The sequence below is a fragment of the Triticum aestivum genome, chromosome 4A, assembly GCF_018294505.1.
Source record: "Triticum aestivum cultivar Chinese Spring chromosome 4A, IWGSC CS RefSeq v2.1, whole genome shotgun sequence".
Lineage (NCBI taxonomy): Eukaryota > Viridiplantae > Streptophyta > Magnoliopsida > Poales > Poaceae > Triticum > Triticum aestivum.
In genome coordinates, this window is record NC_057803.1 from 6,278,083 (window position 1) to 6,305,464 (window position 27,382).

Genomic DNA, 27,382 nt, shown 5'->3' on the forward strand with positions numbered 1-27,382 from the left:
TTAATGGTTCAACTTAAGGTGGCAACTTAAATTAACATCTGGGTGGATTGAGGCACCTGGGGAACCCAGTGTTGTATGTTTTTTTGGAAATCCCGGGGTACCCGTGTGATCTTCCTATGGACCGCCACCCAGGCTGAAAGGGAACTGAGATGATTCATGCTAGAAACTTCCGTGTGCAGCCACAAGCTATTATGGGCTCTAGCATAGTTGAGTAAGTTACGTGAAGCTCTTGAAGAGGTGGATCAGCAGGTAGAGGGTTGTAGGTTTGGTATGGTCCGCCCGGAGTAGAGAGTTAATGTTTCTGAAAGACTGTGTCTCGGTCATCCGTTTCTCAAACACCATGCAGTGCGAGAAATCCAACGGAGGCGATCGAGTCTTGTGGGGAAAAGTGCGCAAAGCTCTGCAGAGTGTACAATCTAATCATGGTTAGCCGTGTCCCCAGTTATGGACAATCTTGAGTATCTAGTACTTGGGTTATCACATGTATCTCATCACTCTTAATTAATATTGTTGGGTTGTTAACTACTTTAATTTGGGATTGAGTTGGGGGTACCTTCTCAATATTGTTCAACCACCATGATAGTTAAATTAAAATATATTCCTTTGTTGTAGGAAAAAATTGGCTTTTCGCGAAACTATAACCATAGAGCTTTCCACCAGCCAAATATGCATGTAGTGATAGCATTATTCTGTTCTTGCTCTACTGTGTTGCTTTGCCAGCATATTCCATGTGCTGACCCGTTTTTCAGGCTGCAACGTATTATGTTGCAGACTTTTCAGATGAGGAGTAAGGTTCGTTAGGTCGTTGCCGTGCAGCTCAGCTATGACGTTGGAGTTGATGGACTCACTTTATCTTCCAAGCCTTCCACTGTTATCGCATTAGATGGTCGTAAGCCATATTATTGTAATAAGTTCTCTCTTGAGACATTCAATATAATAAGTGTGTGATTGCTACTCTGTTATAAATCCTTCGAGTATTGTGTGTGTCAGCATTACCGATCCAGGGATGACACTAAAGCACAGAGACTTGACCATCTGAGGTCGGGTCGCTACATTTCCATAGCCATTCCGAGATATATTGCCATGCAACTTTCCACTGTTCCTCTTATTATGACACGCATCAGCATTGTCATATTGCTTTGCATGATCATGTAGTTGACACCGTATTTGTGGCAAAGCCACCATTCATAATTTTTCATACATGTCACTCTTGATTCGTCACAATCCCGGTACACCGCCAGAGGCATTCATATAGAGTCATAGTTTGTTCTAGTATCGAGTTGTAATCATTGAGTTGTAAATAAATAGAAGTGTGATGATCATCATTTTCTAGAGCATTGTCCCAAGCGAGGAATAAAAAAGGAAGGCCATAAAAAAAGAAGGCCCTCCAAAAAGAGAAAGGCCATAAAAAAAGAGAAGGCCCAAAAAAATTAGAGAAAAAGAGAGAAGGGACAATGCTACTATCCTTTGCCACACTTGTGCTTCAAAGTAGCATCATAATCCTCATGATAGAGAGTCTCTTGTTTTGTCACTTTCATATACTAGTGGGAATTTTTCATTATAGAACTTGACTTGTATATTCCAAAAATGGGCCTCCTCAAGTGCCCTAGGTCTTCGTGAGCAAGCAAGTTGGATGCACACCCACTTAGTTTCTTTTGTTGAGCTTTCATACATTTATAGCTCTAGTGCATCCATTGCATGGCAATCCCTACTCCTTGCATTAACATCAATCGATGGGCATCTCCATAGCTCATTGATTAGCCTCGTTGATGTGAGACTTTCTCCTTTTTGTCTTCTCCACATAACCCCCTCATTATATTCTATCCCACCCATAGTGCTATATCCATGGCTCACGCTCATGTATTGCGTGAAAGTTGAAAAAAGTTTGAGATTACTAAAGTATGAAACAATTGCTTGGCTTGTCAACGGGGTTGTGCATGATGAGAGCATTCTTGTGTGACGAAAATGGAGCATGACCAAAATATATGATTTTGTAGGGATGAACTTTCTTTGGCCATGTTATTTTGAGAAGACATGATTGCTTAGTTAGTATGCTTCAAGTATTATTACTTTTATGTCAATATTAAACTTTTGTCTTGAATCTTATGGATCTGAATATTCTTGCTACAATAAAGAGAAATACATGATGAATATGTTAGGTAGCATTCCACATCAAAAATTCTGTTTTTATCATTTACCTACTCAAGGACGAGCAGGAATTAAGCTTGGGGATGCTGATACGTCTCCAACGTATCTATAATTTTTGATTGTTCCATGCTATTATATTATCAACCTTGGATGTTTTATATGCATTTATATGCTATTTTATATGATTTTTGGGACTAACCTATTAACCCAGAGCCCAGTGCCAGTTTCTGTTTTCCCTTGTTTTAGTGTTTCGCAGAAAAGGAATATCAAATGGAGTCCAAACGAAATGAAACCTTCGGAAAACTTATTTTTGGAAAGAAAGCAATACAGGAGACTTGGAGTGCACATCGGGGGATCAACGAGGAAGCCACGAGGCAGGGGGCGCGCCCTCCACCCTCGTGGGCCCCTCGTGGCTCCCCTGATGTATTTATTCCTCCTATATATCCATATACCCTAAAACTATCGGGGAGGAGAATAGATCGGGAGTTCCGCCGCCAGAAGCCTCCGTAGCCACCGAAAGCCAGTCTAGACCCGTTTTGGCACCCTGCTGGAGGGGGCAATCCCTCTCCGGTGGCCATCTTCATCATCCCGGTGCTCTCCATGACGAGGAGGGAGTAGTTCTCCCTCGGGGCTGAGGGTATGTACCAGTAGCTATGTGTTTGATCTCTCTCTCGTGTTCTTGAGGTGGTACGATCTTGATGTATCATGAGCTTTGCTATTATATTTGGATCCTATGATGTGTCTCCCCCTCTACTCTCTTGTAATGGATTGAGTTTTCCCTTTGAAGTTATCTTATCGGATTGAGTCTTTAAGGATTTGAGAACACTTGATGTATGTCTTGCGTGGGATACCCGTGGTGACAATGGGGCATTCTATTGATCCATTTGATGTATGTTTTGGTGATCAACTTGCGGGTTCTGCCCATGAACCTATGCATAGGGGTTGGCACATGTTTTCGTCTTGACTCTCCGGTAGAAACTTTGGGGCACTCTTTGAGGTTCTATGTGTTGGTTGAATAGATGAATCTGAGATTGTGTGATGCATATCATATAATCATACCCACGGATACTTGAGGTGACATTGGAGTATCTAGGTGACATTAGGGTTTTGGTTGATTTGTGTCTTAAGGTGTTATTCTAGTATGAACTCTAGGGATGTTTGTGACACTTATAGGAATAGCCCAACGGATTGATTGGAAAGGATAACTTTGAGGTGGTTTTGTACCCTACCATAATCTCTTCGTTTGTTCTCCGCTATTAGTGACTTTGGAGTGACTCTTTGTTTCAAGTTGAGGGATAGTTATGTGATCCAATTATGTTATTATTGTTGAGAGAACTTGCACTAGTGAAAGTATGAACCCTAGGCCTTGTTTCAACACATTGCAATACCGTTTACGCTCACTTTTATCATTAGTTACCTTGCTGTTTTTTATATTTTCAGATTACAAAAACATATATCTACCATCCATATACCACTTGTATCACCATCTCTTCGCCGAACTAGTGCACCTATACAATTTACCATTGTACTAGGTGTGTTGGGGACACAAGAGACTCTTTGTTATTTGGTTGCAGGGTTGCTTGAGAGAGACCATCTTCATCCTACGCCTCCTACGGATTGATAAACCTTAGGTCATCCACTTGAGGGAAATTTTCTACTGTCCTACAAACCTCTGCACTTGGAGGCCCAACAACGTCTACAATAAGAAGGTTGTGTAGTAGACATCACTCACTTGTAATTTGCCGAACACACCAGGAGATATTGAGTCCTTCTTGATCACCTTGGCAATTGGGCTACTATCTCATGCATTCGCTCGTATGGCGCAGTTGCTTACTGAATACCATGAATGAGCGCATCAAGGTATAGGGTCTACCGCAGAAACAAAAAAGGAAACCCAACTTCAGTTATTAGGAGGAGAATTTCAAAAACTATAACTGCAGAAAGAAGAAAAACACATGGAAGTGCTCATTTTCACTCACCATCAAGTGATACAAGCAACAAGAAACGGTTTGCTTCTCCTGGTCCATGCTTTGGAAAGCTTCATTTATGTGTTCTGCTACAAAGAGGCGGATGTTTGTGTTCTTGAGAATTTCATGATCTAGCACAAGTCTGTAGCACTTTGGGCTCAACTTCAGGGCCGTGGTTGGTGCTAGAAAGGTGCTGAATGCAACCGCAAGCCAGGCCATAAAGAATGTGTCATCTGTTTTTCCTGCCATATCCTTAATCATCTTGCACCATGTACTGATCTGGGGATGAGAATTTCCAGTTATGTTGAAAGCCTCTTTGAATCTCCTAGTTGCATCCTTATCAACTACATATCTGACTTTTTGACCCCTATTTAGGAGATCAAATACCCTGTGAACACTGTCAGCATCGACACGGATCCTTCCCTGCCCGGGAACACCATTTCAGAGCTCTCTGGCTGGTAGGACTGCACCAGGAATTTAGTGAGATCTATCGGAAGTGTCTCTGATAAGTTCAAGAGGCCCCCAAAAAACCTTGAAACTAACTCAAACTTCTGCAATGGGGATAGCGAGTTGTTGAACTTCGCAAATGCCCTGGTGATGCCCTTATCATGCCCGCTTGTGATGGTCGCTCCACATCTTCCCCTGCACCCACCTCAACTCCTTCAGCGCTGCCCTGTTGATGAGAAAATAAAAACATTAAACACAAAACAAAAAACCGGATTGAAAAAAAACTAGGAATGATCAATTGGATTAGTACAGCAAAAAAGGAGGGCCAACTGCTTGGCTAAAACTATATACACATAAAATGGATGATGCCAACTAATATGATGTTCTTGTGAAACTATGAAAACTCATGATGACAACTGCAGACTACCAGTGTGCAACCTGCAAAAAACTAAGAATATACTTGACCTGACAACTACAAAGCTAGGGGATGTGCAACTATAAGCATGATATTGCAAGAAGAAAACATCGACTAATTTTTTTTGCAAGAAACCGTTCAATAGCTCATAAACCCAAAAATATACCCACATACCTCAGCATCTGCTGCGGAAGATGAGGCAACTCCTCCAGCAACTCCTGCCTGTGCACATGGTGGTAGAGAAAGATCACATGTAAAAAAACATGGAGCATACCGACTAATACAAACAAAATATTCTACAACAATGAAAAGCAGAGCATGCCAACTCATGTCAACTTCTGAAAAAACTCTATTTAGATCAAGATGACCACTGATGTCAACTACAAGATGGTTATTGTGCAACTACAACAAATAGTGGTGCCAATGGCTGCATAATTTCACCAGTGTCTAAAAGTTAGAAACACTCATATTCCATGATTTATTTACCTTAGTAGATGATTTAGCTCCCCGCGCAACTGCTTCATTTCTAGTCCGCTTTACAACCCGAAACTGATCAACACCCTAAGAAAATAAAAACATGGGCATGGGGGGAAATTATTATATGACCCACAAAACCAAAATAAGGTGCTTGTGTCTTCAGCATGACAGTCACCTCAACTTCCTCTCCCTGCTGATCACTACGCGCAGAGTGTGGCTGACAATCAGCAGCACGCTTCGAGTTCTGGCGAAGGGGCTGATTTCCAGAACCCTAATTAAGCAAGCAAAAAACATAAAAAGATATAAGCATACATGGATAAGTTGAAAAAACTCAAAGACACAGAAAAAATGAAAAAATACATCTTCTTCATTGCCATCCGCTTCTCCTCCTATTATAACCATTTTTAGCCCACGGGAAATATACAAGACAAAAAACATAGTTAGAAGATGCGCAAGCAAACTAGAAAAAACATAAAAGATTGCTTTAATCTGCAGACCTCTACACATAAGCAGGACACCTAATGTAAAAACTGTAGAACATGTGGACAACCAACTACTACAGTGATGCAGCCAACTAGGCAGTCAAATTGTGCAACTAGATAACATATAAGACAACTAGTTTCACTAAGACAAGTAATAACTAGGCAGAAAATAGTTAACTACAAGGCAGCCAACTAAGTATGATAACTTGTGCAACTGGGACAAACAAACTAGAAATATATGCAACAAAAAATGGACAGGCTATTCACCAACTATGATTAATCTCCTGGGCAACTAGAATATATGGACAAGTAGGTGCACCAGCAGGGCACCAACAGGAGCAACTCGAACACGGAAGCATGGCAACTTGTGCAAGTCAACAGAATATGGACAGCCAACCTAGTACAAACATGAAGCAAACTAAGCATGACAACTAGTGCAAATTGCAGAAAATATGGATATCCAACTAGTATAGGGATGCAACCAGCTGAGCATGCAACTTGTACAACTGAACAACATATAGACAACCAACCTAGTGCAAACAGGAAGCCAACTAAGCATGACAACTAATGCAAAGTGCAGAACATGTGAACAACCAACTAAAATATAGGGATGCAGCCAACTAAGCAGGCAACTTGTGCAACTGAACCACATACAACCAACCTAGTGCAAACAGGAAGCAAAACTAAGCATGACAAACTAGTGCAAGGTGCGGAACATGTGGACAACCAACTAGTATAGGGATGCAACCAACTGAGTAGAATTTTTTGCAACTAATCAATAACTACTCCAATCAACCATTGCAATGCACACATCTAGGGCACATCTACCAACAAACAAAAGGACTGGTAGAAGGCTGGTAGAAATCATGAACATTGTAGGTTGTTTAGTTGGCAACAAATGGTCCTGAACATATCTGAAACCCCTGCACCCGAACTGTTGGGTTTCGTAGTAATTTCAAAAAAATTCCTACGCACACGCAAGATCATGGTGATGTATAGCAACGAGAGGGGAGAGTGTTGTCTACATACCCTTGTAGACCGTAAGCGGAAGCGTTAGCACAACGCGGTTGATGTAGTCGTACGTCTTCACGGCCCGACCAATCAAGCACCGAAACTACGGCACCTCCAAGTTCTAGCACACGTTCAGCTCAATGACGTCCCTCGAACTCCGATCCAGCCGAGTGTCGAGGGAGAGTTCCGTCAGCACGACGGCGTGGTGACGATCTTGATGAACTACAGCAGCAGGGCTTCGCCTAAACTCCGCTACAGTATTATCGAGGTATATGGTGGCAGGGGGCACCGCACACGGCTAAGGAATAGATCACGTGGATCAACTTGTTGTCCCTTTTGTGCTAGCCCTGCCCCTCTATTTATATGTTGAGCCCCGGGGTCGAAACTTGGAGCAAAAGCCTCCTCAAAGTCGGTTTTTCCCGAAAGGCAAGAGTCCCACTCGGACTCCAGGACCAAACGCCACAATCCTTGGCGTCTGGCCCAGACGCCATGGGCCTCGGCGTCTGGCCCAGGGCCAGACGCCAGGGTCTCCGGCGTTTGGCCCCCTGGACTCCGCAAAACTCCTTTTGCACCGATCTAAAGCCTCATGGGCTTGACCCCTTGGCCTAACCATATCATCCAATATATGAATCTTTACGTCTCGACCATTTCGAGACTCCTCGTCATGTCCCCAATCTCATCCGGGACTCCGAACTCCTTCGGTACATCAAAACATGTAAACTCATAATATAACTGTCATCGTAACCTTAAGCGTGCGGACCCTACGGGTTCGAGAACAATGTAGACATGACCGAGACACGTCTCCGGTCAATAACCAATAGCGGGACCTGGATGCCCATATTGGCTCCTACATATTCTACGAAGATCTTTATCGGTCAGACCGCATAACAACATACGCTGTTCCCTTTGTCATCGGTATGTTAGTTGCCCGAGATTCGATCGTCGGTATCCAATACCTAGTTCAATCTCGTTACTGGCAAGTCTCTTTACTCGTTCCGTAATACATCATCTCACAACTAACATATTAGTTGCAGTGCTTGCAAGGCTTATGTGATGTGCATTACCGAGAGGGCCCAGAGATACCTCTCCGACAATCGGAGTGACAAATCCTAATCTCGAAATACGCCAACCCAACATCTACTTTTGGAGACACCTGTAATGCTCCTTTATAATCACCCAGTTACGTTGTGACGTTTGGTAGCACCCAAGGTGTTCCTCCGGCAAACGGGAGTTGCATAATCTCATAGTTATAGGAACATGTATAAGTCATGAAGAAAGCAATAGCAACATACTAAATGATCAGGTGCTAAGCTAATGGAATGAGTCATGTCAATCAAATCATTCAACTAATTATGTGACCTCGTTACTCAAATAACAACTCTTTTGTCTATGGTTAGGAAACATAACCATCTTTGATTAACGAGCTAGTCAAGTAGAGGCATACTAGTGACACTCTGTTTGTCTATGTATTCACACATGTATTATGTTTCCGGTTAATACAATTCTAGCATGAATAATAAACATTTATCATGATATAAGGAAATAAATAATAACTTTATTATTGCCTCTAGGGCATATTTCCTTCAGTCTCCCACTTGCACTAGAGTCAATAATCTAGATCACATCGCCATGTGATTTAACAGCAATAGTTCACATCACCATGTGATTAACACCCATAGTTCACATCGCTATGTGACCAACACCCAAAGGGTTTACTAGATTCAGTAATCTAGTTCACATCGCTATGTGATTAACACCCAAGGAGTACTAAGGTGTGATCATGTTTTGCTTGTGAGAGAATCTTAGTCAACGGGTCTGCCACATTCAGATCCTCATGTATTTTGCAAATTTCTATGTCAACAATGCTCTGCATGGAGCTACTCTAGCTAATTGCTCCCACTTTCAATATGTATCTAGATCGAGACTTAGAGTCATCTAGATTAGTGTCAAACTTGCATCGGCGTAACCCTTTACGACGAACCTTTTTTCACTTCCATAATAGAGAAACATATCCTTATTCCACTAAGGACAATTTTGACCGCTGTCCAGTGATCTACTCCTAGATCACTATTGTACTCCCTTGCCAAACTCAGTGCAGGGTATACAATAGATCTGGTACATAGCATGGCATACTTTATAGAACCTATGACTGAGGCATAGGAAATGACTTTCATTCTCTTTCTATTTTTTTTTGCCGTGGTCGGGCTTTGAGTCTTACTCAACTTCACACCTTGTAATACAGGCAAGAACTCTTTCTTTGACCGCTCCATTTTGAACTACTTCAAAATATTGTCAAGGTATGTACTCATTGAAAAAACTTATCAAACGTCTTGATCTATCTCTATAGATCTTGAAGCTCAATATGTAAGCAGCTTCACCGAAGTCTTTCTTTGAAAAATTCCTTTCAAACACTCCTTTATGCTTTACAGAATAATTCTACATTATTTCCGATCAACAATATGTCAATCACATATACTTATCAGAAATGTTGTAGTGCTCCCACTCACTTTTCTTGTAAATACAGGCTCCACCGCAAGTCTGTATAAAATTATATGCTTTGATCAACTCATCAAAGCGTATATTCCAACTCCGAGATGCTTGCACCAGTCCATAGATGGATCGCTGGAGCTTGCACATTTTGTTAGCACCTTTCGGATTTGACAAAACCTTCTAGTTGCATCGTATACAACTCTTCTTTATTAAATCCATTAAGGAATTTAGTTTTGTTTATCCATTTGCCAGATTTCATAAAATGCGGCAATTGCTAACATGATTCGGACAGACTTTAAGCATAGATACGAGTGAGAATCTCTCATCGTAGTCAACACCTTGAACTTGTCGAAAACCTTTTTGTGACAATTTTAGCTTTGTAGATAGTAACACTACTATCAGCGTCTGTCTTCCTCTTGAAGATCCATTTATTTTCTATGGCTTGCCGATCATCGGGCAAATCCATCAAAGTCCATACTTTTGTTCTCATACATGGATCATATCTCAGATTTCATGGCCTCAAACCATTTTGCGGAATCTGGGCTCATCATCGCTTCCTCATAGTTCGCAAGTTCGTCATGGTCTAGTAACATGACTTCCAGAACAGGATTACCGTACCACTCTGGTGCGGATCTCACTCTGGTTTACCTACGAGATTCGGTAGTAACTTGATTTGAAGTTTCATGATCATCATCATTAGCTTCCTCACTAATTGGTGTAGGAGTCACAGGAACAAATTTCTGTGATGATCTACTTTCCAATAAAGGAGAAGGTACAATTACCTTATCAAGTTTTCTACTTTCCTCCCGCTCACTTCTTTCGAGAGAAACTCCTTCTCTAGAAAGGATCCATTCTCAGCAACGAATTTGCCTTCGGATCTGTGATAGAAGGTGTACCCAACATTTTTCTTTTGGGTATCCTATGAAGACGCACTTCTCCGATTTGGGTTTGAGCTTATCAGGTTGAAACTTTTTCACATAAGCACTGCAACCTCAAACTTTAAGAAACGACAACTTTGGTTTCTTGCCAAACCACAGTTCATAAGGCGTCGTCTCAACGGATTTTGATGGTGCCCTATTTAACGTGAATGCAGCTATCTCTAATGCATAACCCCAAAACGATAGTGGTAGATCGGTAAGATACATCATGGATTGCACTATATCCAATAAAGTACGGTTATGACGTTCGGACACACCATTACATTGTGGTGTTCCAGGTGGCATGAGTAGTGAAACTATTTCACATTGTTTTTAACTGAAGGCCAAACTCGTAACTCAAATACTCTTCTCTACGATCAGATCGTAGAAACTTTATTTTCTTGTTACGATGATTTTTCACTTCACTCTGAAATTCTTTGAACTTTTCAAATGTTTCAGACTTATGTTTCATCAAGTAGATATACTCATATCTACTCAAATCATTTGTGAAGATAAAAAAATAATGATATTTGTCGCGAGCCTCAATATTCATCGGACCACATACATCAGTATGTATGATTTCCAACAAATCTGTTGCTCGCTCCATTGTTCCGAAGAACAGAGTCTTAGTCATCTTGCCCATGAGGCATGGTTCGCAAGCATCAACTGATTCATAATCAAGTGATTCCAAAAGCCCATCAGCATGGAGTTTCTTCATGTGCTTTACACCAAAATGACCTAAACGGCAGTGCCACAAATAAGTTGCACTTTCATTATCAACTCTGCATCTTTTGGCTTCAACATTATGAATATGTGTATTACTACTATCGAGATTCAATAAGAATAGACCACTCTTCAAGGGTGCATGACCATAAAAGATATTACTCATATAAATAGAACAACCATTATTCTCTGATTTAAATGAATAACCGCCTCGCATTAAACAAGATCCAGATATAATGTTCATGCTCAACGCTGGCACCAAATAACAATTATTTAGGTCTAATATTAATCCCGAAGGTAGATGTAGAGGTAGCGTGCCGACCGCGATCACATCAACTTTGGAACCATTTCCCACGCGCATCGTCACCTCGTCCTTTGCCAGTGCCCGCTTATTCCGTAGTCCCTGTTTCGAGTTGCAAATATTAGCAACAGAACTAGTATCAAATACCCAGGTGCTACTGCGAGCTCTAGTAAGGTACACATCAATAACATGTATATCACATATACCTTTGTTCACCTTGCCATCCTTCTTATCTGCCAAATACTTGGGGCAGTTCCGCTTCTAGTGACCAGTCTGCTTGCAGTAGAAGCACTCAGTTTCAGGCTTAGGTCCAGACTTGGGTTTCTTCTCTTGAGCAGCAACTTGCTTGCCGTTCTTCTTGAAGTTCCCCTTTTTCTTCCCTTTGCCCTTTTTCTTGAAACTGGTGGTCTTGTTAACCATCAACACTTGATGCTCCTTCTTGATTTCTACCTCCGCAGCTTTCAGCATTGCGAAGAGCTCGGGAATAGTCTTGTTCATCCCTTGCATATTATAGTTCATCACGAAGCTCTTGTAGCTTGGTGGTAGTGATTGGAGAATTCTGTCAATAACGCAATCATCCGGAAGATTAACTCCCAATTGAATCAAGTGATTATTATACCCAGACATTTTGAGTATATGCTCACTGACAGAACTGTTCTCCTCCATCTTGCAGCTATAGAACTTATTGGAGACTTCATATCTCTCAATTCAGGCATTTGCTTGAAATATTAACTTCAACTCCTGGAACATCTCATATGCTCCATGACGTTCAAAACGTCGTTGAAGTCCCGATTCTAAGCCGTAAAGCATGGCACACTGAACTATCGAGTAGTCATCAGCTTTGCTCTGCCAGACGTTCATAACATCTGGTGTTGCTCCAACAGCAGGCCTGGCACCCAGTGGTGCTTCCAGGACGTAATTTTTCTGTGCAGCAATGAGGATAATCCTCAAGTTACGGACCCAGTCCGTGTAATTGCTACCATCATCTTTCAACTTTGCTTTCTCAAGGAACACATTAAAATTCAACGGAACAACAGCACGAGCCATCTATCTACAATCAACATAAACAAAGCAAGATACTATCAGGTGCTAAGTTCATGATAAATTTAAGTTCAATTAATCATATTATTTAAGAACTCCCACTTAGATAGACATCCCTCTGATCCTCTAAGTGATTACGTGATCCAAATCAACTAAACCATGACCGATCATCACGTGAGATGGAGTAGTTTTCAATGGTGAACATCGTTATGTTGATCATATCTACTATATGATTCACGCTCGACCTTTCGGTCTCCGTGTTCCGAGGCCATATCTGCATATGCTAGGCTCGTCAAGTTTAACCTGAGTATTCTGCGTGTGCAAAACTGGCTTGCACCCGTTGTAGATGGACGTAGAGCTTATCACACCCGATCATCACGTGGTGTCTGGGCACGACGAACTTTGGCAACGGTGCATACTCAGGGAGAACACTTCTTGATAATTTAGTGAGAGATCATCTTATAATGCTACCGTCAATCAAAGCAAGATAAGATGCATAAAAAGATAAACATCACATGCAATCAATATAAGTGATATGATATGGTCATCATCATCTTGTGCTTGTGATCTCCATCTCCGAAGCACCGTCATGATCACCATCGTCATCGGCGCGACACCTTGATCTCCATCGTAGCATCGTTGTCGTCTCGCCAATCTTATGCTTCCACGACTATCACTACCGTTTAGTAATAAAGTAAAGCATTACATCGCGATTGCATTGCATACAATAAAGCGACAACCATATGGCTCCTGCCAGTTGCCGATAACTCGGTTACAAAACATGATCATCTCATACAATAAAATTCAGCATCATGCCTTGACCATATCACATCACAACATGCCCTGCAAAAACAAGTTAGACGTCCTCTACTTTGTTGTTGCATGTTTTACGTGGCTGCTACGGGCTTAAGTAAGAACCAATCTCACCTACGCATCAAAACCACAACGATAGTTTGTCAAATAGACTCTGTTTTAACCTTCTCAAGGACCGGGCGTAGCCATACTCGGTTCAACTAAAGTTGGAGAGACAGTCGCCCGCAAGCCATCTATGTGCAAAGCACGTCGAGGGAACCGGTCTCGCGTAAGCGTACGCGTAAGGTTGGTCCGGGTCGTCTCGTCCAACAATACCGCCGAACCAAAGTATGACATGCTGGTAGGCAGTATGACTTGTATCGTCCACAACTCACTTGTGTTCTACTCGTGCATATAACATCAACATAAATAACCTAGGCTCGGATGCCACTGTTGGGTTTCGTAGTAATTTCAAAAAAATTCCTACGCACACGCAAGATCATGGTGATGTATAGCAACGAGAGGGGAGAGTGTTGTCTACATACCCTTGTAGACCGTAAGCGGAAGCGTTAGCACAACGCGGTTGATGTAGTCGTACGTCTTCACGGCCCGACCAATCAAGCACCGAAACTACGGCACCTCTGAGTTCTAGCACACGTTCAGCTCGATGACGTCCCTCGAACTCCGATCCAGCCGAGTGTCGAGGGAGAGTTCCGTCAGCACGACGGCGTGGTGACGATCTTGATGAACTACAGCAGCAGGGCTTCGCCTAAACTCCGCTATAGTATTATCGAGGTATATGGTGGCAGGGGGCACCGCACACGGCTAAGGAATAGATCACGTGGATCAACTTGTTGTCCCTTTTGTGCTAGCCCTGCCCCTCTATTTATATGTTGAGCCCCGGGGTCGAAACTTGGAGCAAAAGCCTCCTCAAAGTCGGTTTTTCCCGAAAGGCAAGAGTCCCACTCGGACTCCAGGACCAAACGCCACAATCCTTGGCGTCTGGCCCAGACGCCATGGGCCTCGGCGTCTGGCCCAGGGCCAGACGCCAGGGTCTCCGGCGTTTGGCCCCCTGGACTCCGCAAAACTCCTTTTGCACCGATCTAAAGCCTCATGGGCTTGACCCCTTGGCCTAACCATATCATCCAATATATGAATCTTTACGTCTCGACCATTTCGAGACTCCTCGTCATGTCCCCAATCTCATCCGGGACTCCGAACTCCTTCGGTACATCAAAACATGTAAACTCATAATATAACTGTCATCGTAACCTTAAGCGTGCGGACCCTACGGGTTCGAGAACAATGTAGACATGACCGAGACACGTCTCCGGTCAATAACCAATAGCGGGACCTGGATGCCCATATTGGCTCCTACATATTCTACGAAGATCTTTATCGGTCAGACCGCATAACAACATACGCTGTTTCCTTTGTCATCGGTATGTTAGTTGCCCGAGATTCGATCGTCGGTATCCAATACCTAGTTCAATCTCGTTACTGGCAAGTCTCTTTACTCGTTCCGTAATACATCATCTCACAACTAACATATTAGTTGCAGTGCTTGCAAGGCTTATGTGATGTGCATTACCGAGAGGGCCCAGAGATACCTCTCCGACAATCGGAGTGACAAATCCTAATCTCGAAATACGCCAACCCAACATCTACTTTTGGAGACACCTGTAATGCTCCTTTATAATCACCCAGTTACGTTGTGACGTTTGGTAGCACCCAAGGTGTTCCTCCGGCAAACGGGAGTTGCATAATCTCATAGTTATAGGAACATGTATAAGTCATGAAGAAAGCAATAGCAACATACTAAACGATCAGGTGCTAAGCTAATGGAATGAGTCATGTCAATCAGATCATTCAACTAATGATGTGACCTCATTACTCAAATAACAACTCTTTTGTCTATGGTTAGGAAACATAACCATCTTTGATTAACGAGCTAGTCAAGTAGAGGCATACTAGTGACACTCTGTTTGTCTATGTATTCACACATGTATTATGTTTCCGGTTAATACAATTCTAGCATGAATAATAAACATTTATCATGATATAAGGAAATAAATAATAACTTTATTATTGCCTCTAGGGCATATTTCCTTCACGAACAACAAACAACAATGAGGACAAACGGGCACACATCGGGCGCTATGGACGAGCATCTCGTGGTGCCTATCATACCCGTGCCCTTCCCCACCTACATCTATGTGCCATGAATCCCCACCACAATGGGGGCGTGCTACCGAACAACAGGAGAACACTCAAACCGGAGGGGATAAGAGACGTGCAAAGTCGACCACAAAAGTGAGAGGGTTTGGCATTCGTTTCGAACCCTATGAAGGGGATGAAGGCTTCCCTCGCAGTCCGTCGCATCCGCGCAACTGCAACAACCCGCAACAATGGCGGTCCCCCGTCGAGACAAGAGAGAGGGAGGAGAAAGCAGAGCATACCTGCGACGCCGACCAGCACCAGCAACTCCGTGCAGACAACCACCCGCGACCCCCGCCGACGATTTGAGGACTCCGTCGGGCCTCACCCGTATCGCGACCCATTCGATGGAGAATACGAAGGCGAAGAGAGGAATGGAGAGAGAGCACCCTCGGGAGGAATTTCAGGCACAAATTTCAAAACTGCCGCCCACGACCCCCACTCCTCCACCCCTCTATCTCTTACAGGTGGGCCACATCCCGTCCGGATGGATACAAAACCGCCCACGACCGCGGACGGCACCAATCCGACCAGGTGCCACCTGGCCGCGCGGGGAGGGGGGGGGGAATCCGCGGTGCGATCATGCGTGCAGGACGCGGCCGCCGGTTGCCTCCGTTTAATGCGCGTGCACTTTTAAGGTTTTGGGATTTGTTGGGCCCCTTTCTCCATAAATCACGTGGCCGACATGAGTCTGTCTCTTATCTAGCTGCGTGGAAACCCATCTCACTTGCCCTGCCATGTCTTTCTATTTTCTATGACCTGCCGAGTGTTGAAATTAGGGGCGGAGTCAGGGGGGACGAGCAGCCCCCCCCCCAACGATCGACAATTTTAGTAGGAGCCACGAGTAATTACCAACGAGATTAGATCAATATACGTACTCGCCCCCCCTATACTCGAATCCTGGCTTCGCCACTGTGTTGAATGGAGTGCACCATGTAGCAGGAGCATGTTCTCGTAAACCTGAACATGCTCTGGCTTTTTATATGAAGGAGCAAGTGCTATCACCAAGCAAAATTCATTTTCAAGGAATTTAGTGAGACTTTTAACTCATCCATTTATTCTGTTGTATAAACAGTGAACAGTTCATTTATTCAACAACTGTTTGTGATGTTAGTTACTTACGAATCAGTAGTACTCCCTCCGTTTCTAAATATTTGTCTTTCTAAAGATTTCAACAAATGACTACATACGGAGCAAAATAAGTGAATCTACATTCTAAAATATGTCTATATACATCCGTATGTGGTAGTCCATTTAAAATCTCTAAAAAGATAAATATTTAGGACCCGAGGGAGTAGAAGTAGCATGGCAGCATGCATGAGGTGTAAAAGTTTGTTGGCAGCGTACGAGACTTGTGAACAAAACTATAGTATGAATCACGCAAGGAACACCTCAGCTTACAAATTCACACCAACCTCAACAATGGCATTCACCCAAAGAAAGTAAAACACTCTTTTCTCGAGAGGAAACGAGAGTTTTCACTCAATCATAGCAAACGAGTTTACATTGTTATTTTCAGTCACAGGATCAATAAACTTGGGTGCAGGCACAACCAAGATTCATCTATTCCTTGAGTTGTAGCCCAAGGCCAAGCAACCAACACACCTGCTTCCCTGTTGCTCTCTTTCTCAACTACTATCGTCTCATATTTTTTGACACAGTGTAGTGTCAAATAAACATCTTATATTATAGGACGGAGGGAGTATCTGAAAACAGATTCAAAGAACTGACATTCACTTCTTTTTTGAATTTTGCATTTAGTAACACATGTTACTACAATTCTGAAGCTTGATTGGCACGTCCAGAAGGATCATTGCTATTGCAATAAGCCCGAGTCATCTAAAAGAACTAGTGTGGTCACCACAATTGGCGGCAGTGGTCATCAAGATGTAGTGGACTCGTGGTCGCCGTTGCAGTCGAAATGAAGTGGTTGCCTACCGCTATCTCCACCAGGTCGTCGCTGTCAGGATGCAGCCGCCGCAGGCCGCTGACGTGGCAGCCATTGACATGGATCTCCGTCCGAGGGTGTCGACATGACGGCCACCCACACGGCCTTTCCCTGGGACTCGTCGCAGGTTGTCTTGCCCCGTCGTGGCAATCGTCCCCCTAGATGCGTATTTCGGCGTGGTGCCGTCGTCGTGGCGGCCGCTGGTAAGCGGGATTGGAAGGACCAAGCGATTTGGGGAGCTCTAGGAATTGGTGGACCTGCCTTGGCTTGGTGGAGGGGGTGTTTAGAGGTGGGCGCTTTTCTGCAAAATTAGCGTGGACGCACAAACAAGCACCAGATTTTGATCGGACGGATATGATGATGGGATGTAGGGATGCACAAACACAAGTGGATTAATAGGAGATGACACCTTTTTTTATACACATTTAACATTTTTTAAATACTTGTTCAACATTTTTTCAAATGCTTGATTAACATTTTTAGATACATGATAAAAAATGTCAACATTTTTTCTACACACATTTAACATTTTTCAAATGCTTGTTCAACACCTTTTCAAATACTTGATTAACATATTTATATACATGATAAAAAAATTCATTATTTTTAATTATGGTCAACATTTTTTTGATACACATTTAATTTTTTTTCAAATGCTACCTTAACATTTGTCAAACAATTTTTCAGCATTTTTTTAAATGCTTTATTAACGTTTTTAAATACATGATCAAATTGTTTCATACACGTTTTTGGTGCACATGATAAACATTTTCTCCATACACATTGAACAATTTTCAAATGTTTTATGTAGATTGATTTTTGTAATATATCTATTTAGAATATTTTGAAGTACAAATAAAAGTAAAAAAAGGAATAAAGAAACGAAAACAAAAAACGTGAAAACAAAACAAAACAGAAAACGAGGTTATTTTTTCCGGCGCACCTGGCCGGCCCAACTCGGGGCACGCAACAACCTTCAGCCCCGCAGCCACAGCAACTCCCTTCTCTCTCAAAAGAAAAAAAAAGCCACAGCAACTCCCGAGCACGAGCAGAACACGCTTTGCCCTCGCACAGCAACTCCCGACCCCGACACCCAGCCGGCCAGCCGCCTCGCCGTCGCGGCGTCGCCGGTCGACGGCCGGAGCCCGGAGCCCAGTCGTCCAGGAGGCTCCCTCCAACCCTTCCCGGCTTCCCGCCCGGCCAACCTCCCGGTCCAGCCGCGCCCCTGCCCTGCGCGCGGCTGCGCCCCTGCCGTGCGCTCCCGCGGTCCCGGCGTCCCGCCTCCCCTTCCCGGCTTCCCTCCGTCCCGGCCACCCCCCTGCAAAGCCCCACCACGGCGGCAACAAGTTACAAGCGAGCAAACTGACCAATTTAAGGTACCCAAATGCCTCAATTTCAGACTTAGGGTTTGCTTTTTTGCCCCAGTTTCCTGTACATGAACACATACATAATTCTGCACTGATATATATATATATGTATGTAAGATTATAATATGTGCAACAAAGAAATATGTCATTGTCAACCTTAAGCTATAAAAGAATTTATCAGCTCTAGTGCGATAAAGTCATTGTCAGCCTCAAATGAATTTGCAAAATTAGACATCGCCATCCTTTGGCCTATAATTTATACAATGCCTCTAGTCCAGAATAAAGATAATTTTTTGTCGACCATGCAAGGAATAGAACCACATGCACAAACAAGAAATATTAAAGGTTTAGCAGAATTTTTAGTACTGTAACCTTTTACCAAATGCAAATGCAAGCTGAATTTAATCTCCCTACTCCATGCATGTCCTGGGCAGAGAGCTGTTACCCATACCAAGACAATAAAAAAAAGTGAACAGTATTTTCTATTTTGTGCATGGGGACAGCATTCGAGATGTTCAATGCAACATCACTATTTTATTGCCTATATGGTGTGAGCATCAAGTAGGGTTATTTGGCAATGGAGGGGCTCATAACCATCACTAAACTACTTGTGCCATGCATGACTGCTCCCGCCATCTCCCCAAACAGTTCGCGCCATGCATTGTTTAATACACTGTGCACAGATCCCCATGAGTGATATCCAGAGATCAATGGTGTTGAGCGTAGGTTCGGGTGAACCATGGTCCCGTTCAACATTTCCATAGACTTAAATTCAGTTATCTACATTTTGGTTCAGATGTGGCGAGCCGCTGTTCTGCTATGCTTCATTCTTCAAGGTGCCACTGTTGCTGCTGATAACGAGACATGGGGCTACGTTGAAATTCGTCACAGTAAGTATCCACTAATAATATCAATCTTTACATCATGTTGGGTCCTCTCATCCTTTCGTTTTGCCATTTACTACTATGACCAAATTTTTATTCCATTTGTCTGTTTTTGTGCATGAGTTTAACGGTAAGTTTTTGTTGCAGAGGCGCACCTATTTTGGTGGTACTACAAAAGCCCACATCGGGTGTCCTCGCCAGTAAAGCCATGGCCAACCATCCTCTGGTTGGAGGGCGGTCCGGTATGTAACTGGTCTCCTCTCACTGCCATTTTTTTCCTTGGTTGAGTACAAAGCATTAGTTGACCGTCGTCGTGTTCTTTCAGGGAGGGTCAGGCGTCGGGGGTGGCAACTTCCAGGGGATCGGGCCGCTGGATGTCAATCTGAAGCCACACAACTCGACGTGGCTGCAGAAGGCTGATCTCATCTTCGTGGTAAAAGAGTTGTTCTAATTGCACGTACTATTTAAGGACATTGGCAGTGTAAGTAATGAGCATGTTGGAATGCAGGACTTACCAGTGGGTGTTGGGTATAGCTACGTGGAGGACCCAAGCGTGCTAGCTACGACGGACGTGCAAGTTGCTTCTGATGCCACCGAGCTCCTCAAGGCACTTACCAAGGAGATACCCACCTTGCACAGCAGCCCGTTGTTCCTTGTCGGCGAGTCCTATGGTGGCAAGCTTGCAGCGAAGATTGGAATCTCCGTGGCAAAGGCCATCCACGCCGGGGCCCTCAAGCTCACACTAGGGGGTGTGGTGCTTGGGGATAGCTGGATCTCACCAGATGATTTTGCGGTAATTAAATCATTTTAATCTGTTTGAGTCTCTCAATGATCAAAGCAGTTCCATTTTTTACGCAAAAAGCTTGATTTTCCCAACCAATGCTTTGATCCTTTCAGCTGTCATATGCGCAACTGTTGCATGATGTATCGAGGCTGAGCGACGAAGCTGTTGCCCCTCTCAACAGGTAAAAATCTGCAACATGATATTTGCCTCGATCTCCAATGGCATGCCCTGATCTGATATGTTGTTTGCAGAATGGCGGCAATTGTAAAAGAGCAGATAGCAGCCGGACAATTCACCACGGCGAAGATGACGTGGACGAATCTTGTTGATTTGATTGACCAGCAGAGTGATGGCGTGGTAAGTGCATAGTAATTAGTAACATAGGGTTTGTTTGGTTTGAATCTAGAGTTGCCCCATAAAATATTTGGCTAGCCAAAATATTGGTCAAGGTTTTGTGTGCCTATGAGTTGGCCAACTTTGACTAAAAAATGAAGCAGAGTTGGTAAGGAGCCATTGGCATACCAAACAGTTGCAACCAACCAAACGAAAACCAAAGTTGTGGTCATAACCAAAAATTTGGTAAGGTACATATTGGCTACAAAGCATGCCAAAACAGTACACAAGGTTCTCATTCCACTGTTTATTGCCCGCCAATAGAAGATCAGACATTTCGCCAATGTTAGTTTTCTTTTGCCTTCCCAAAAGGGTGCCTGCAGCTATTCTGAGGTAACCAATCATCTTGCTAGATATCGACTTTTTCTCCATTGACAATTCTTCAGATGATTCCCTGTTTAAGCAACTTCCTTCCAGGTAAAATACTGCGCCATGTCAGGGAAGCACCACGAGGGGAACTATAAGCATTCAGAAAATCAGTGTGCCTAAAATAGCAGGCTCTTAAAACTTGCACAGAGTGACCCAGGACAACCTAGGATCCGCCAACCTCGCTGAGCCAAAAATGTTTGGTTGAAAGCCTCCATATCCCTGAAGCCTACACCTCCCCATTTCTTTGGCACAAAGAACTTCTCCTAGCTGGCCCAATGCACCTTGCGCTGTCCATTGCATAAGTCCCACCAGAATTTTTCCATAACATAAATACAGAAGTAAGCTGCTTGAGGAACTTAGTAAAAGAAACACAGCTCGTGGTGTAGGCCAGAACGGCTTGTATTACAGATTTTACTAGGATCTCCTTTCCTTCCTTTGATAGCCTCTGACCCTTCCACCCTTGTACATCCCCCCAATCTCTTTCAGCAATATGCTCGAAAGCAACATCCTTGGACCTACCCACCATTGTTGGGAGGCCCAGATATCCTTTATTCACTGCTTCTATCAATACCGATAACAACTTTCAGATCCTCGTTGGAGTCTTCTTGCACACCAGGCCCAAAATAAATAGAGGACTTTTGCAAGTTGACCTTTTGACCTGAGCTCATTTCATATCTGGTAAAACAGAGCCAGGAGATCATCTGGACCAGTAGACACAACTATGGATAGCATGTTGATGGCATGTTTGGTAGACATTTATTAGACTGTTCTCACAACAAAATATTAATACCATTCAGCTCAAATTGATAAAACATGCATGACTTTCTGCAGGATATGCTAAATTTCTTGCTTGACAAAGGCGAAGGCTCATCGACGAGCCAGGTGTTTCCGTCGACCCCCAACACCATTGACGGTCTCATGAATGGGGTCATTAAAGAAAAGTTGAAGGTTATTCCTAAGAACATAATGTGAGCATACTTTTCTTCTATATATTTTTTCTTTTTCACCCAAAATATCATCTTACTCAAATTGCCGTAATCTGATATCTGATTAAACTGCAGTTGGCAAGGAGTGGCTATTCAAGTTTTCGAAGCAATGAATGCCACCTACATGAAGCCAGCAATCGATGAGGTAAACAAAGCTCTAATGGATCTAATTTGTTGGCTGATGAAAATTTGTGGCGTTTGATATGTTATGCATGTTTACTTGGTTAGGTTGATCAATTGCTAGCATATGGAGTAAATGTGTCGGTTTACAATGGGCAATTTGATGTGATATGCTCGACAATCGGTGTAGAAGCTTGGGTCAAAAAACTCAAGTAAGGTTCCTATGTTTACCTTCCTCCCTGATGTTATTTTGATGTTTTCATTCCACCATTGCCAATGTAGCATACATAGCATGGGCTTCAAGGCAGAGTTACAGGGGCACGACAAGCTGTGCAGAGAGGTAGTCACGCCAAGACATAGCGGAGGAGTCACAGGGGTAGCCATGGACCAAAGATCTTGGAAGCTTGGAGGGGTAAATGCCGAGAGTGTTGCGAACCAGGGTGGCCTTCGGGCAGTGGAGGAACAAATGGTTTGTGGCTTTAGATACACAGGAGCACAAACCATTTCCAGCTGGAAACCCAAGGAAGGGGGGTGGAGGAGGCTAAACATTGTAAAACAAATTTCATAAGCAAGTAATTATTCTGGGTTTGAAGATCTTTGATGCCTAGACCACTGTATTTTTTTGGTTTGCAAACATCCCGCTACACTATAAGACATTTCGCCCCCGTACAGGTCTCCTCCACGGTCCAGAAGAAAGCACGTCGGATTGCGTCGAGCGCCTCAAAGCTTTTTGGGGGAGTTGGAAAACTGACATGAAGTAGGTGGCGAGGGAGTCGAAAACGAAGGAGGTGAGGGTTAGCCTAGCTGGCGGTGCAGAAGAGGAGCTTAGCCCTCTGCCCTGTTTGATATTTGAAGCTGTTAAAGAGAGAGGGAGTGTGTAGGCAGAGAGAGGGAGGCCGAGGTACGTTTGTGGGAAGGAGGACACAGACCAGCCCATCCATGCCTTGTGCATAAGAAGCGCTTCCACATAATGGCGTCATCCACGAGTCACACTCAGTAGTGAATGATGGACACTGTAACAGAACAAAGACGGGCCGATTAGTACCATAATGCATGTATGTAATATCTTAATTCAAAATCGTAGTGCACACTGTAGCATCGAAATACTCGCATATAGAGGTGCTTGTTTTCTAACCTTTTAACATGATCATGTTTTTCAGATGGGCTGGTCTGAAGAGTTTCTTGAGCACGCCAAGGCAGGCTTTGCGATACTGTGATTCTCCAGCGCGCTGCCTCAACCCCGTGAAGGCATACGCTAGATCATACCAGAACCTGAACTTCTACTGGATCCTTGGAGCTGGACACAAGGTACGTGCCAACGTATACAACATTTCACTATTTGAAAGGTTAGTACATCTTATGTGCAAACTGAAGCGTAAGCTTGCGTCAATGCAAATCTTCTATATAGGTGCCTGTCGACAAGCCCGATGTTGCTTTAAGGATGATCAGCAGCATCGTTCAGTCACCTGACAGCTAGGAAGATATCCTCTGTATGTGGTATGTGCAGGTGAATTAGAGCAAGTCGCACTGTCAGCACAACTTGAGCAGTGAGAACTACCAGGTCATCGAACTTAATTGTTAGTCTAACTAATATCTAGCACATTCCCTAGACCCTATATAGTGTGGGATGGGCTAACTTGAGCCTGAGATGTGACTCTCGCAAGAGTGCCTCCCTTCAACGTGCTTGCTGTGACAAGGTTATTTGGCCCTCCTAGTCCTAGCGTGAGGAGACCTCCTTGCTTTGCTGCTGTTGTGTTGATCCATTTGATTGGTTGCATGTTGGGTAAAGGGAGATCGAATGCCTGTGTGTTTATATGGTTTCTGAACCAAAAAGTAGATGGCTTGTTGTATCAGCCTTCTTTTCGTTGTTGTTGAGGGGAGTCACGTGTCTTGTGTTACAAGGCCCTATTTGGATTATCGTTTTCCTTTTAATTACCCCAGTAAAAAAATACTCCATCCAAGCCTTTTTAGAGATTTCAATACGGACTATATACGAATGTATGTAGACATATTTTAGAGTGTAGATTCACTCATTTTGCTGTATGCAGTGCATATTGGAATCTCTAAAAGGTCTAGTATATAGGAATGGGGGGAGTACACGTCTCAGCCCATCGTTTTGTTTCCGGCTGGAAATTACTTAGTTGGCTGGTAAGATCATAGTTCAAAAAAGCGCTAGACATTAATTGTGCGTTTTGCCGCCGCTTTGTGCTTTTTTGATCAAAGCGCATGCTTATGCGCTAGGCGTTTTGCTATCACCTAGAGCCTAGACGCACTTAAGTGCTTGCTTAGGCGCATCTTTTTAAACTATAGGTAAGATACACCTCTAAGTTAAACACCTCCGTATTAAATTACACAGATCCTAAGCGCGCCCTAACTTGAGTTTTGAAGCAGCTGATCGCTAGTGTGCTCATCATGGCTGCATTTTCTGCAATTGGCGATGCTTAGCTATTCGAATTTATTTGCAGTAAAAAAAACAATTGGCAGTTTGCTTTGGTCAGAGAACATCTTCTGGACCATCCGTATGTTGCATGTGTATGAAAAGCTGCTTCTTTTTTCTTTAACCAGGAATATTTACCTCTATTTACAAGGAAAGTGTTTCGCTTTGACTTTATAGTACTGTAATAGACTGATGTTTAAGGTAGTTCAGTTCAAACGATGAGGATGTTTCATTTATATGCAGACATATTTCAGCTCTATTGAGCTTGTATGCTTGCATGTACCGAGCTTTTGCTTGATGTACACTACTTGGATCCGAATGATCCCCATGTCAAAGGGTTTAAACGAATGAACCAAACTGGCAGGCATCGGAAGGGATTAGAAGGGAAGGGGAGTGGATGGGCATCTAGCCCAGTGACAAGACCGCGGCCTTTGGTAGAGCCAAGTTCGAATCATGTGGGTGGAATTTATTTTGCAGATTTAAAACTTTATGTCCCACATCTTCCTTCTTAATTAAAACTAGCGGATTAAAAACTTGATGTACCACATCTTTCTTCTTAATTAAAACTAGAAACTAGCATCAACCAAGCATGACTAAGGACTGGAACGTGATCTACAGGAAATGGCAGGAACAAGGAACAAGCCTACATGGTTTTGAAACATGAACATCAAAACCCTGAAAGCTTACAAAAATCTACACTCCACATTCTACATTCTACATGGGTTCAAAAAAATGCATCGGAAGAGCTTGACGCGCTGGATAAAAAAAATCAATGTAAACAAGTAGTTAAACTTGGGGCTCCCCTCTGCTTCGAAAACTAATATATTCTGTGATGATGAGTACAAAATAAAAAATAAGGATCATACAAAGAAGAAGAAAAAAAAAGAGGCTGCTGATTTACCTCTGCGTTTTTAAACTCCTTCCAGAGCTCAGGCAAACTCTGCAAACCATCTCCTGTGCACATAAGAAAGCCGCTGAAACATAAATTTGTGCTAGTGAGATGCATACATATCCAGCTAATGATTTCTAGTGCGATACTTGTATGCTTCTAAACAAAAAGGATTTCCAAATAATGATCATTTATCATTGGCGTTGCCGCTGATGACCAAAAATATATATTTACATTACGATGTGGAGATAAAAAAATACGAATCTATCAAGAGACCATAATATCTTGATTCATACAGAAAAAATGAACATCTTACTGATTCATATGGTTTAAGCAAAAAAAAAACAAAACTGAAAAAACATGCTGCTGCTGGGAACTTAGTTGCAGTGATCATTATCTTTTGATTGCACGAAAAAAAGAAATTTGAACATGCTACTAATTAAATAGGGTCTCAGCAAAAAAACTGGCAAAAACAAGTAAACATGCTACTGATACATTCTACAGAGAAAAAAGATTTCAGTGTAATCTCTAGTGATACATTTCAGTAGTAATCTGTCTTGTTTACAAAAAGAAAATATTTCAAAAAACATCCTACTGGTTAGATATGGGTTCTGAAAAAACAAATAAAAAGATACCCACTCCTACTGGTACATTCAGTGATAATCTCTCTTTCTTTAAAAAAAAGACATGCTACTGAATAAATATGGTAATCTAAATAAACAAACAAAGGACTCAACCACCCTTAGTGATAGCTTCAGCAAATACATATGAGGGGATTTGATTTAAGTAATATTCCTCAAACATGTTCACACACAAAATTGTTTCTGCCAAAAATCATATTCTTCAAAAGCTACTAACCTGGACTAAAATAAACAAACAAGGGACTGAAACTGTCCCTAGGTGATGGATGAGTAATAGATCTAGACGTCTGAAGTCTAAATTAGGGGATATGAGAGAACCACTTCTTGAGAACTAGACGTTTGAAGCAAGAAGCGTACAAACAAAAATGGACTGACCACTGTATACTTCAAGGCTACTAATCTGGACTCAAAATCCCCTCATATATACGCACTACATTACCACCCCCAGTTGAATAAAAAAAGGACGATTCTATGCTTCAAATCTACTAATCTGGACTTGATCCAAACAAACAATGAGACCCCAAAAATCCACTCGGATCTACTTCATCTCACCAACTAACAAACAAAAAAGAAAAAAGAAAAGATGGGAATGCAAATACTCCATAGCAGCGTCGCCCATCCTCTCATTGGCTGTGGAGGAGCACAGCGATTTCTCTTCAATCTGCTTCAGAGATCTTTGGATTTTCACAAAGAAGGGATAGAGAGAGACAAAGGATGAAATAGACTAACGACTGCCAATCCCCTCCTCTTAATTACCTCGGGGTGCCTATCCCTCTCCAGGTTACCGACTAGCTGCAGCACATATTCATGGCTGCTTGGTCACCTAGGTCTTGGCGGGCAGCGGCATGGCCGGGTCTTCACGACTAGGTGGAGTTGGCAGATCTGCTTTCTCGCTTCTGATTGCGTCACCGGGAATTGGATCCGGGGCAGCGGCGGTCTCGCTGTGGATTGTGGTCACCATCAAAAGATTTTCTGAGAGTTCATCTTTAAAATCCCGTGGCTGACTTCGGCGGCGAGATGAAAACTATGGACGAAGTCTTGATGCAGAGGGATGGTTGTGTGGCAGCGGCGGTTACACCGCATGTTGCTGCTAGGATTGTGGAAAAGTGGTGGCGGCAACACATGAATGACTTCGA

The 27,382-nt window shown here is 43.0% G+C and overlaps 1 protein-coding gene across 5 annotated transcripts; it reads left to right on the forward strand.

The window, feature by feature from the left end:
• The first annotated feature begins 18,359 nt into the window (after positions 1-18,359).
• On the forward strand, positions 18,360-24,132 carry LOC123084731 (serine carboxypeptidase-like 51). Of its 5 annotated transcripts, none has more exons than XR_006439384.1 (14): positions 18,360-18,752; positions 19,540-19,633; positions 19,775-19,869; positions 19,953-20,060; positions 20,136-20,420; positions 20,525-20,592; positions 20,663-20,768; positions 22,005-22,141; positions 22,235-22,304; positions 22,388-22,491; positions 22,562-22,851; positions 22,952-23,334; positions 23,440-23,587; positions 23,688-24,132. XR_006439384.1 is itself a non-coding variant. In XM_044506226.1 (12 exons), exons 2-12 carry the CDS (start codon positions 19,540-19,542, stop codon positions 23,754-23,756), a joined length of 1,284 nt encoding a protein of 427 aa, XP_044362161.1. In that variant the 5' UTR covers positions 18,360-18,752; the 3' UTR covers positions 23,757-24,132. The 5 variants fall into 5 exon arrangements, 2 of the variants coding, with proteins under 2 accessions (XP_044362161.1, XP_044362160.1); XR_006439383.1 differs by having other exon boundaries at positions 22,562-22,829; XR_006439385.1 differs by lacking the exon at positions 22,562-22,851.
• Positions 24,133-27,382: the final 3,250 nt, after the last annotated feature.

Excerpts from the sequence above, each read along its gene's own strand:
- LOC123084731 (XM_044506225.1), top strand. The coding sequence starts at position 19,540 with ATGTGGCGAGCCGCTGTTCTGCTATGCTTCATTCTTCAAGGTGCCACT. Across the intron at positions 20,421-20,524 it reads TCTCACCAGATGATTTTGCG|CTGTCATATGCGCAACTGTT; the intron begins GTAATTAAATCA and ends TGATCCTTTCAG. Across the intron at positions 20,593-20,662 it reads GCTGTTGCCCCTCTCAACAG|AATGGCGGCAATTGTAAAAG; the intron begins GTAAAAATCTGC and ends TGTTGTTTGCAG.